Genomic DNA, 13031 nt, shown 5'->3' with positions numbered 1-13031 from the left:
CATGACGATAAATAAGTCAATAGCATGCCCACCTTATGTTGTGGAAAGACATGGAAAGTATTTTCAGACTTGAGGTATGACTCCAGAAATGTAGGCTACATAAAAGAATAAGTCTAAGAGTACCAGAAACAAAGAATCTAGGACTTCTTTGTGAACAAACATAAGGAAAAACCAGAGCATTCCTGCATAATTTACTTGATAATATTTTCCCTTACATTTGGAGAGGTCATTTGAAGGCCTCAAAGACATAGCCTGCTGCAATGAAGCCCCGATTAAAGGTAGAAGCCCCTAGTCCAGACTAGGACAAGTCAGCCCATGCTTGCCGCACTGCAGACAGTTCAGGACTTTACCAGAGAAACGTACAAACACAGTACCCATTCATGGGTGCGGAATGGGAGGTTCAATGGCAGGAGATTGAGCATGCCAGATGTGTACCCCAACTGCAAGAGACAGGACACTTCCATTCTCCTGAGAGGATCAATTATACAGAGTGCTGAGACAAATCCAGGACAGCAACATACACAGCTTTTAAATCATTTCTATTACTATTCACTTATTCTAGCCCATTATTATCATATTCTTATCTCCCTATTCTCAAATTCTCACTGCGTTCTCACATTCTAACCCGCCAGCCACACATTCTAACCCACTATTTCCAAGTGTAAACCACAATTGAGTCCCTCTAGCCAAACCCTACTCCAATTCCCGCTATAAGCAAGGGGATTGAAAAACAATCGGACCAAAACATATTTAGTACTCCCTGTTGCTATATAGAACAGGTGCAGCCCCAATGTGTCTTGTTTTCTAAGAGAGTGAGACATCCAAATATGTCTGTTCATATACTATCTTCCTAGAGTGGTAAACACCCATTACCACCGCAACAGCACCCAACACCCACCCCTGACACGCACAGACCTCAAATATACCCACCAATTGGCATCGCCCAGTGGAAACATGACAGGCAAATATGCCATGCAAATTTGGCCAGAATGCTTTCACTTTTTTTCCCAGAGCAGCACAGAAGAAGACTTCGGAGGGAGAGGAGGGGACGAGAGAGAAGAATGTATGGGTGTTCCCTGGGGCTTAACATTTTGCATTGTGTTATGTTAGTTATGTGAACTCCGTAGAGGGAACTGTCAGAGGTCATGATTTCTCGGCAGGCACACATTCACAGTGTCACACTGTATTTCTGCAGATGGTCACCTCATTCTAATCTGCCTGCTATTATTTGCTTTTTCACCCCATTTACATAATTAGCAGGTTGAAAACAGCAAATGGCTTTAGTGTGTCTAAAAATGTAAGAGCAACAGCTGCAGTACTTACTAGAATTGTACACTTATGAACTGTACCAGAGTATAGTATCCAAACTCAACCCTCAATCTCTCCGCCAACATCCCCTCAAACATACCCAACAAATCCACAGACCCCTGTCCTCGAATACAATTTTGCCTGGTCTTCCAAACAACTAATTTAGTAGCCCCTGACAAAGAATTCGGCAAGACCACCACACCTTGTTCACAAAAACACTACTGCGCTCCAAATATAAACATAAGAGAACAGAAGAATTCACCCAAAACAGTAAACCACCTAGTAAGCAGGTCAAAAATAAAAACCAATCTGGAACAATGTAAAAACAAGTGTGCCAGAGATTCAGGGTTCAGAACAAAAACGACACCCCTCTTTAACACTCGGATCCAGGTGAACCAGATGCCTATTGGTTGCTACAGCCCCATGTATAATTGTCAAGAGAAAGAGAACAAGAGAGAACGACAGAGAGAGACAGAGAAAGCAACTGAGAATGTAGCGCTAATTATTGAGCTACTGTTTGCCAGCAATGCAGAGAGGAGTGAATTCTCTGTGGGCCAGACTAACTCATGACCCTCAGCCCCTCTGCTACAACAACACAGCTTCATGGTACACATCTAGGAATCTAGGAGCGTAACCTCGTTACAGCAGGAATGACAGCAGGAACACTGCCTAAACCCTTACCATAACACAGGACACTGTTCACTTTCACCAGACTCAAGACTCCCAACAGTCCAATGGGGGCGCCATAACCAGGTCGCTTTGTGTCAAAGGAGAAAGGGCTGAATGCCTAACCTGATCATGGGACACACACTCTGAAGTGACGGGCTGGTAACAATCTACAACTAAGAGGGAAGGAGGTGAGGGCTAAGATCCTCACCCATCAGAACAAAGGGATGCAAGTTGCCAAGTGTCTAGACGATGAAAGGCCCCTGCGAGAGAGTGTCAAGCGCACATTGGGGGTGTTGAAGTAAAAGTACAGTGGTAGAGTCAACACCACGGTCACTAGGTGACCGGTTGCCGGCGCCTGAAACAGACAGGTCAACAAGCTGCCGAATAACAGGTGGCGCGACCGCGTTGGCGGTCCAGCCGGCTGAAGGGGTCATTGTTCAATTATTTGGGCGGTGCGTGGTTGATCAGGCTATAAGTCCTTACCTTGTTGGGCTGTCCGAAGAAGGGATTGGCCGCACACCGCTGGTTGATGACGTCTCTGATGAGGTGCTTCTGTCCGTTGTAGGTCGTGAGGATGCTGATCCTGTCGGCCGGGTAACCCAGCAGACGCATGTACATGTACAGCGCCACGCAGTACTCAGCCTCGCCCAGGTTCTACAGGGAAACGGGGGGGGGGGGGGTCAGAACAGAAATATGAGCACTGAGGAAACGCGTGAACACAGACAAACGGACCGACAACACGCGGGATGGGAAAACGGACCAGGTTTTTCTTTTAACATGACGCGTTAACAGGTGTGCACCGACCGACAGAGCCCCATGCCGTCGGCGGGCCCCTTGGAGCCTTGGCTCTGTCTGCGGTGCACCAAACAAAGAGGATCTGGAGGATCAAAGTGGCGCATCCCCCTTCTTCTCCCGGATACAGGTCACGGCTGTTCCACAGCAGATGGCCTCCCCTCCCCCTCCCCGTGTTGTTTCTCGCCCCTCTTCCTTTGTCGTTCCTACCGCAGTGCTTTTTATTTCCCAGGCCCACTCATTTCTGGGAGTAGTCATATGATTCGGGTCACACCAGAGGGACAACAAAACCAAAAGTCTGATGGTAGGCATTGGTTAGGTCTACTTTTCAAACCGAACAGTGAAGTACGTTTTTTAGGTGTGTGGAAATATGAAGTGCCCAGAGGAAGGTTTATTAACTGGAGTGGGAACACATCTCCAGCCTCATCGGACAACAACAGAGGGGAGACACTCATTAACAACGATGACTGGCCCTTCGAATACTGTTCCGCTGTTGGATGATCAAATCTAGAAAGGCTATTAAAGAGGCATGTTTCTCAACACGCGCACCCAACTCTCCTTCACATGAACACACACCACTCTTATACAACACTGGACCCTGGGGATGATACTTCCACCAGGGAAGGCTCTGCTCCGCAAATGTCTCCAAAATGAAATTAAAAAAACACTTATTCAACCAGTTTCAATTATGGCTGGTTAAAGCAAGCCTCCCATCGGACAACCAGCCTTGCAGTCCCATCAAAACGCTGCACCAACACTGTTTTAGGCACACCCTACCTCCATTTACATGGCTCAAATCAAACAGAACCCACTCATGTGACATGACTACATACAACAGCCTCAGAAAGATTCCATAGTAGTGTAGAGATGTCAAAATTGATTTAGGTTTCTTAAAAAACATTTACAAAACAGAAGGCTCAAAACCAATGACATTAAAACTACAAAAAACTCAAAAACATCAAATGTGTTATAATACAACCCAACCAATTAGTTGTGTGGACCAATCGGAATAGAAAGGATGCATACTCCAAAGTCTGAACTGTGTTGCTTGCTCCTTGAGTGGCTGGAAAGCCTCAAGGAGCAATGCTAATCGACCAGAATCACCCTGGGGGAAATCACATAACCCAACTAGGTACTACAAGGGGGAGATCCCATAACATAATTATAATTTACTTGGATTAATGAATCGTGTATATTCCATAAAAGGTGGTCTTTTTGAAATTACCCAGATTGTTATGGGGCAGCCCAACTCATGCAATGGTTTTATTCCTCATTAGGTAGTTGGGCAACATTACAATCCTTTCCCATATAAATAGGTACCTCACCCTCCTCACCCTATCTGTCCTCCCATGGAGTTGCAGTTTAACTCATTTTATAAGATGTATTTACATCCTGGTATGTTCAGGGCAAAATAGACATCTACCAGCTCTTTCAAGAAGGTCCTTTCAGTTAGATGCAAGATCAACTCCAAATTCTGTACACCCATTTAGTCAGACGTTTTTTGCGTGCTTTGTTTCTGTCCAACTGTCATATGGTATATATTGCTGTTCCTGGAGCGATATTTTGGGAGAGTTTGGCCAATGTGGTTTCCGCATTGCGGGGCATCGTTGGACATTCCTTGGCAGGCATGTTGGTGCCCCATTGATATTGCATGAGGAATTCAAAAAAAGGGTACCCGAAGGAACGTGTGAGCATTACAACGCATTTCCATAGCACTACGACATTCTACGTCAGACTGGCTAACTGGCCTATTAGAATAGCACAATTGCGAGTGTATGTATGTGTATGTGTGTGTGTGTGAAGCACATGCAAAAAATAAAGTGTGTATTTATTAAATTTTATTGTGTGTTGAGATGAGGTAAACATAAGGGCTATGGGAGAGTCCCTGGACACTCAGACGTTGACCGGCTTTGAAAAAGCAGTGTGGGAAGAACCAGAATGACTTGGCATGGACACGAGTAAAGCCTGCCGCAACCATCTACTACCCTGAATCCATTGGGGGTAGGTGGAGGAGGGCGTTCACATTCGAGATATCATTGGAGAAGGACTGCATAAAAGACACACTGCAGAGAAGAAACATTTGTGGGTGTGGCGTTTGGCCAGAACAACCAGGTAACATATGACCTGGGTCAGAAGGAAACCTCTTCACCTCCTGTTGCAGCCCACACACACACACACACACACACACACACACACACACACACACACATGCATGAGAAATAAGACACACACGCATCCACCCACCAGAGCAGACATCTGTGTGCGTGTCCATGTATGTGTCATCTCCAGTATGCCTTGCCTGTCTCGTGTCTCTGCTTAACACAAATGTGATCTAATGTGCCCAAACTCCAGAGATCTCTGTAACCATGGCAACAGCTGCCTCAGCCCATTGCTTCAGTTTGAGTTAAACAGACCGGGACTGGCATGTGGCTGAGAGCCAGGGAGATGGTGAAGGAAGGGATGGGGGGTGGGGTAGTGGCACACTTCTCTAGCCCTTAAGGAACAAGAATCAGAAGAACTCAGTTGAACTACAGTAGAATTAGGGCTGAGCAAAACATACGGAGAACGCAATGTACAGACAGACACACACACGGTCGCACGCACACGCACGCACACACACACACACACGCGCACACACAAACAGAGGTTGAAAGGTTTTCCATGAATCAACTAACTGACAAATTACCAGGCTTCCAGGATTCCCATTGAAAACGGAGGTGTGACAAATATATTTAATCACAGCAAAAAATATATATGACATGATTAGAACCTACCAGAGCGAGTTGATAAAAACAGTCTTATGAAACAGGGAACCCACTGGGAAGTGTTTAGTATATGTTTGGACATTTGGATCAGGGATTCAGTAAGGTAAATTGGTCGCTGGACAAAGGTGAGCGGCAACATATTATTTTCCTGGACATGCCATTACATGTAATTGTTTTCAGACGCGGGCCAAGACGATCATAAGAAGAAATTAATTAGAAAACCATGCCCTAATAACATAACATAGGTTTTATTTGAGAGCAAAACATTTCTCATTGCCTCTTTACTGCTAAACAGTGTTAGAACAGAGAAATACACCTATAGCTAACAAACCAATAAATACAGGCTGTTTGAACATTTTAAAATCTGCCTAATAAATATAAAAAAAACACTGCTATTTGTGCTGGCCAATGTAATTAATATATTGTAGAGGCAGTCATTTTGCCCATCTGAAAATCAACCTGGCTAACCAGGGGTTTCACCAGATCAGGTCTTCTGGGTATCTAGCCTCGGATGTTTTTGGTTAGACACCAATGTTTTGCGAGGGAAGATTTTACGCTGCTGATGTTATGGAACGTGAGCCACAAGATACGATTTATTTGTTTTCACAGCGTGCACCATGTTCTAATTTTACAGGGTTGTTTAGCATTTCAACAGAGCATGTTAGTGCTTGTGGTGGATCTTTTCGTGCTCAAAGGTAGCAACTGCTTTTGGGAAATCGAGACAGCCCAGGTCATTCGAGCAGCTGGCGACGCGCATAACACAATCTTAAGGCCGTTTTTATTTAGTTCTGGAGAAAGAATCCCCTCTCTCTGGGCTCCCTGATAAATAAAGAAGGCAATCTTTGCCAGTTTTACCCAGTTAGGGTTCACTTCACTGAATTCCCTTATGAGGTCTTTGCGGGTAGTTTGGATGTGTTGGAAGCTTTCAAAATGTAAATTTATTTTTTTTCAAAAAATGTTGCCAGCATTTTACCAGCTGTTCTTTTGTTTTTGGGCTAAAAGCCGGCTATATCCGGTTAACAGAAGCCCTTAATGGATGTTTTTTTAAATCCTCAACACTAACATAATTTAACTAATTAAACCGAATTATTAAACAATGCAATCATTTATTAATTGCAATTTCATAGTGCAGAAAAGTACAGGACTAGCATCAATATGTGGTGTTGCTCCTTTTGCCTGAAATAACTTTGTGTATCAGTCTCTTACATGGACTGGGAGGAATTTGTGCCCACTCTTCTTTACAGTATGGCTTCAGCCGTGCCATGCTTGAGTTTTTTTTTTTGCATGCCTCCAACACATGTAGATGGGAGATCTAAGTCTAGCTTTTTTGGTGTGTTCTCAAATATTGCCTTTGCAACTTTCCATTGCAAGATCCATGTTCGGTACAGCATATTGGCAGATGGCCTCACATCCTTTAAGAATTCATTAGTAAAATATAGAATTAATGGTTCACTCAACGATGCCAAGTTGGCCAGTCCCTGGCGGAATAAAGCGGCACCAAACCATATTGCCTCAGTCTCCATGGTTTTGGTTGGTATGTGTTTTTTCTGTTTAATTTGCACTAAACAGCTCCAACTTTGACCAATCTTTCCAGAGCACATTGCTCCGGTAATTTTGATCTTAATAGACAATCTGAAGTTGCTCTCTAATGATTATGTAATCGTTTGCCCAAGTTTGTGCCAGCATCGGCTTGTGGTCTACTTTCAGAATGCTGGATTCCTCAGAATTTGCATAATTAAGTTGAGGTTGTAGAAGTGAATGAAAGATTGGTCTACTTTCTCTGCACACTTTATTTTATGTATACAATTTATTCAGCCTCTGTAGCAAAGATTAACAAGGGTATTTAATCTTTGCCACAAAGATCGCATTTTGGGAATATATAAAAACAGGAAAGTCTAAACACAACCAATATTGTTTCAACGTAAACATCGTCCCTGGACACTCAGACGTTGACCAGTGTGGGAAGAACCAGAATGACTGTTCATAGATAATTAGGTATTACAAGCATGTGGTTTTATTTTCTTATTGGCTCCTATTTGTTCAATAACTGCATCTAAACTGTGTACGCATATGGTTAAGTAGTCCACGAGATCGAATACATATTCATCTGAATAAATAAATGTTTGAAATTAAAATAAACTACAATGTAGTGGATTTTGGCAATGTCTGTTATGCGTATGGAAATTACTGAGAAAAATAAAGTAATAATTAGAAGTGAATAATGAAACACAACATGCGATATTATCGAACCGTAATATTATGGTTTTGGGATAATATCGTATCCCAGGTCTAATGCAATTCTCACCCCAATATACATAAATGAGTACACCCCTTCTGAACATAAATATGTATTAACATTCCTTAATGACCATCATTACAATCCATGGAAATATGATCCAAGTTATTGAGGACAAATCTATGTAACAGTATAAATATTAAACAGATAACTAAGGTAACTTTGCTTAAATCAAGGGTTGCAAAAATGAATATGAAATTCTACATATGTAAGTCTAATACTCAGTGAACCCTCCATTACTTTTTAGGAGGGCACTGACCCTTCTTGGCATCAAGTGTACAAGGTTCCGACATACTGTCACGTCTGTTCTGTCCCACTCCAGGCCGATAACCATCTCAGGTTCCTTGATATTTGACGGGCAGTGGTGCACAACTTTTATTCTTCAAAGTTCCCCACAGGTGCTCAACAGGGTTGAGGTCAGGTGACATACTGGGCCACTGCAGCGCTTAAACCTTGTTCTTTCTATAGAATGCAGCTGTGACCTTGGAAGAATGTTGCATGTTGAAAAAGTTCCCTACGTCCCAGGGTGCGGTGAGAGGGCAGCATCTCTTTCATCTTTTGCAGTACATCCGCAAATTCATTATGCCATCAATGAAGTACAATTCCCCCACACCTTTAGCACTCATACATCCCCATATATGAACCTCACCACATCAATACTTCACTGTGGGGAATACGCACTTCTCATTGTACTCCTCCCCCTTGCGACGCCAGACATTTCAGAAGCCATCAAATCCAAACAGACGGAGTTGGGTCTCGTTGGACCAGAATATGGATCCCTAAAAGTCTTCACCTTTGTCAACATGGGCCTTGGCAAAGGCTGAAAGTGCCTTCATGTGCTTTGGCTTCAACAGTGGCTTCCTGCTTGGACAACAACCACACAATCCAATTCTATGCAGGGTGCGTCTTACTGTGTGAGATGAAACGATCACTCCAGTTCAGCTTTCCACAGCTTTGGCCAGCTCCGAGGCACATGCTTTGCGACTGTCCTGCACTCATCTCAGCAAAAACCGTTACTACTGTGTTCCGACTAAATAACAGGGATTTGCCAATCCTCTTGTACCCTTGTCCTCTTTTGTGCAATGTAATGATTCTCTTTCTCAGGTCTCCAGATATTTCTCTCCCATGTGGTGCCATTGTCAGCATCAAGTCTGAGCGTTGTTCAGTGGGTTAAGTACCACTGTTGACTGGCAACTAATTACCCCTGTCTGAGGCTGATGGTTCAACAGGCTGATCTGCAGATTAATTGCCCTCAAATAACACCAGCATTTCTTAAATAACACCAGCATTTCTTTTATTGAATTTTATTTTGTAACCTTCCAAAGAGTGTACACATTTGCAACATGGCATTTTAAAATTGTGATGAGAAATTCTGATTTTCCTTTTTAGCATTGAAATGTTCCATTGAAAACTGATAAACCAGAATTGCAGGAACAATTAATCATTTAGGAAACGAAAATGTGACTTATTTGCAAAGACAGACAGCAGGGTTTGTTCCTGAAGGGGTATACTCATTTATCCTGTATACTGTGAATTGCCAAGTATTTCCAAAGCTTGCCAAAGGTTCTGTAGCATATTATGAGCACACATCAGAACAATATTTTCTGCTACTTCGCTGTGTTCATTGCGATTTTTCAAAACCAGCAGTTTTCTGCCCCAAAACAAATACTATTACTACTAAGTTTAACACTTTTATTTTGATATGCACTTCTATTCTATTCACGTTTTGTAAGTCCTATTTTACAGGACCCTAATACTGTGTTGTGACGGACATTTCACAACTAAAACACATGGAGAAATAAGAGGAATGTTTTCCTTTTAAGGCTCATTTCAGAACAGTGCCAGTGTGACTGAAAACCAGGGGCACTAACAATGAGCTTGAGGGGTTGGAGTATTAACCAAAATGTACTTTAGCAAATGAGCCATGCTAAAGAGACAGGGGGATAGGCTGCTGTTGGCTAGGTCTCCTGTTGCTAGTGCCTAATGGAGTGACTTGGGCTGGAGTGAGAGGGTGGTGGGGGGGGGGCAGCAATGTTTGCACAGCTGCGACGGGCATTCACCGAACACTGGGCACTACGGCCTCTCCAGTGTCCAATACACCACTCTGATCTCACCAAGAGTGTGTGTGTACGTGAACTTGTGCGTGTGTGGAGGTGGGCCACTTTCAGCACTTTACTCCTAGGTCAAGTGTGTGTGTGTGTGTGTGTGTGTGTGTGTGGTGCTCATGTGATCTATACAGTCTGAGAAACACATGCTCCTCGTTTAACCGACAATGGGTTGCTTCAGGAGCGCACGCACGCCATCGCACCAGCCTGAGCCACTTTCAGGAAAGACAATCTGGCTACTAGTCTGAAGGACAAAGTCATTAGTCCGTCCTGAGTGGCTCCAGTGCTAGCTCCAGCGATAGCTGGGTGCTAGCCCGGGTAATGAATATATAATCTGGCCTTGTTCCGGATCCATTATGGTTAAAAATGAATGAATCTGTGAACAATAAACGCAACTCGGCTGCTGTGGTGAGTGCGTGTGCATATGTGAATTGCTTGTGTGTGTGTACTCAAGCGCATTCGGGATGCTTGTAGAGCGCTTCTGCGTGCATTTTGTATTATTAACCTGGTAGAAGTAAGGGTTGGGCTCGGACTCGCCGACTCCATTGAAGTCCTCCACGTTGACTAGCTGGAAGTCAAAAGTCAAGCCAGGGTTGGGGGCCTGGAACTGGGGTAGAAGCTGTACGTGGGGCAGGTTCCCCAGCTGCTTATAGCGCCAGTTATACAGGTTACATAGACTGGAGAGAGAAAGACAACCACGTTAAGGTACTAAAGAGGTTTAATGTTCAATACTATAGTCAGAGAATGTCATGTTAGCTTTAAAAGAGATTCACCATTCATTCACATGGTTTTAGTGCCACAAAAGCACAAGCATTAACATATTCAGTAAAGGTTTGACATTCCACGTGCTATAAAACCTTCTATTATTTAGAATTGAGAGTGCAAGTACAGGTATTCGGACATGGCCAGTGACGGTCCACTCAACGGCGCAAATGATTAGTCAAGCCAATCAACCAGGAAGCTGTTAACCTACTCACGTGTATCAGTGGCTACTTTGCAACTATAGGATCATGGACATAGCCAGGGGGGGTTAATTGGCTAACTGACTAGTTATTCCTGTCTTGTCATGCGTTTAAGAAGATTAAAATACCACAGTCACACATTGGTTCTCCGTGTAACAAACAATGCCAAAATCAGGGTTCAATGGACCCTAGAAAAGGGCATTTCCTACGTTCAAACGTTCATTTTTGATTAGATAACAACAACAAAAAACGTTGGCTAGAGCGGTTTAAACCATATTACTCGCTGCCCGCAGTGCTCCTGACCAACCTGGCGCGGGCTCGCCCCTGGGCGTCCAGGTCGACGGTGGGCACCCCCAGGCGCACAAAGCGTGTGAACAGGGACTGCTCCATGTTGGAGTACTTCTGAAAGGCCATGTTCTTAATGACAGGTGGGAGCTGGTGGTGGTCCCCGATCATGATCCAACGCTTCAGCCTGCTGTAGCCGTCCTCGGGATTCTGGGGTGGGAGAGGACAGGTCAGGGTCAGAGCTCGCCCAAGGTGGCACTTTGCACTTCAAAGGGCCCTTGTCGCCTGCGCGTCTTTTCACACAACACTGGTCTTTTGCCTTCAGTTCCCTCGTTTCTCTTATCTCTGCCTGGTTGCTAGCTGGCAAGCTTGGTGGCTCCATCTATCTGGTCGGTAAATAATGCTCTGATTGAACTGTGAGCTCCATCTATCTGGTCGTTAAATAATGCTCTGACTTAACTATGAGCTCCATCTATCTGGTCGGTAAATAATGCTCTGATTGAACTGTGAATTCCATCTATCTGGTCAGTAAATAATGCTCTGATTGAACTGTGAGCTCCATCTATCTGGTCGGTAAATAATGCTCTGATTGCAGAACAGGAGAGGTTGTAGGACAGAAACAGAGCCAGAGCTGATCCTTCCTGACGAGTTCGCTCTGTTGATGCGGCTGCTGATTAGGAGGAAGAGTTTATTGAGGGTTTGACCCAAGACCAACCTGATATTGCCAAGGCTTGTATGTCGAGCCTGATTCAATCACCAAAAGGGACGCAGTGGAAGGGAAATCACGGACCGGGGGAATGTGGATTCTAGTTACCACGCACGCAGAAGGTGGTACGGCCACAGGCAGTATGAGTTGACAGATCATTAGACAGGTTGATGTGGCTTAATGGAAACAACCCTGACAATCGATCTCAGTTCTGACAACACTAACCCCAATATGACAGGCCAACTATCCCGAAATGTACACATTCATTCTTGGGGTGAAGTGCTGACCATCTCAAGACAGGCTTATGACCTGGACATTTGGGTTTAGCTCGGTTACGTTCACCTGCAGAAGAAGAGGGATGAAGGTCTCAATCTCCAGGATCTGAGCGGCTTCCTCCATCAGGATGTTGTCATACTGGAAACAGATTCAAAGAAAACGTTTAAGAGAACATTTGTCTTTGATCTGAGCAGGGAATGTGCATGCCTGCGTGCTTGTGTCCGGGCCTGACCTTGAAGCCCAGCTCCACCAGGTCGTGGCGTTTGAGAGCAGCGTGGGTACAGGTCATGGCAATTATCTTAGCCTCCTTCACCAGCAAGTACTTGGAACGGTCCAATCCGCTCCTCAGCAGCTCAAAGGCACGGAATTCCTGATGGACACACATAGGCACACTTTAGACACACACACAAAGACAATTCACACACAGACACGAGGTGGAAATGGCTGGGGTTGGAGTTAGAGCTGGGGGTTAACAGGCAAATAGGTCAACCACTGTCAGCTGGTAACTACTTGTTCAGTAACTTCACAGAGTTCAGGCTTAGACGTCACATTGACGAAGAAATGGACATTTAAAAAAACATACCAAAAAAACATAGTACCTGCTACTGTGAACTGAAGTTAGACTCAATATTTTACATAAACATTACAAAATACATCTGCTGAGAACACTGATGATAAAACACAGCATGATAAATACGACACCATGTTTTCTAAAACATCGACATCTACATTTTATTGTAAATAATACGACATAACACTCACATTACGTTCCTTTGAAACAAATATCAAAACAAGGAATTGCACATGACCTCCCCTACGCTTTTAGGGAATATGCGAGGTTGCTAGACCAAAAACCATTTTCCGTGA

At 44.0% G+C, this 13031-nt stretch overlaps 1 protein-coding gene across 3 annotated transcripts in view; it reads right to left on the bottom strand.

Moving 5' to 3' along the window:
• aqr (aquarius intron-binding spliceosomal factor) overlaps positions 1–13031 on the bottom strand; it is a 57155-nt gene that overhangs the window by 17911 nt on the left and 26213 nt on the right. For all 3 annotated transcript variants that reach the window (XM_020054158.3, XM_010878692.4, XM_010878693.5), the window contains exons 27-31: positions 12397–12534; positions 12231–12302; positions 11205–11392; positions 10441–10612; positions 2461–2631 (exon numbers count right to left, since the gene is read on the bottom strand). In XM_020054158.3, the coding sequence (XP_019909717.3) occupies positions 2461–2631; positions 10441–10612; positions 11205–11392; positions 12231–12302; positions 12397–12534 (741 nt within the window). The remainder of the gene's footprint in view (positions 1–2460; positions 2632–10440; positions 10613–11204; positions 11393–12230; positions 12303–12396; positions 12535–13031) is intronic.

Source organism: Esox lucius, chromosome 15 (genome assembly GCF_011004845.1).
Source record: "Esox lucius isolate fEsoLuc1 chromosome 15, fEsoLuc1.pri, whole genome shotgun sequence".
Taxonomy (NCBI): Eukaryota; Metazoa; Chordata; class Actinopteri; order Esociformes; family Esocidae; genus Esox; species Esox lucius.
This window is presented reverse-complemented; position numbering and strand designations above follow the sequence as displayed.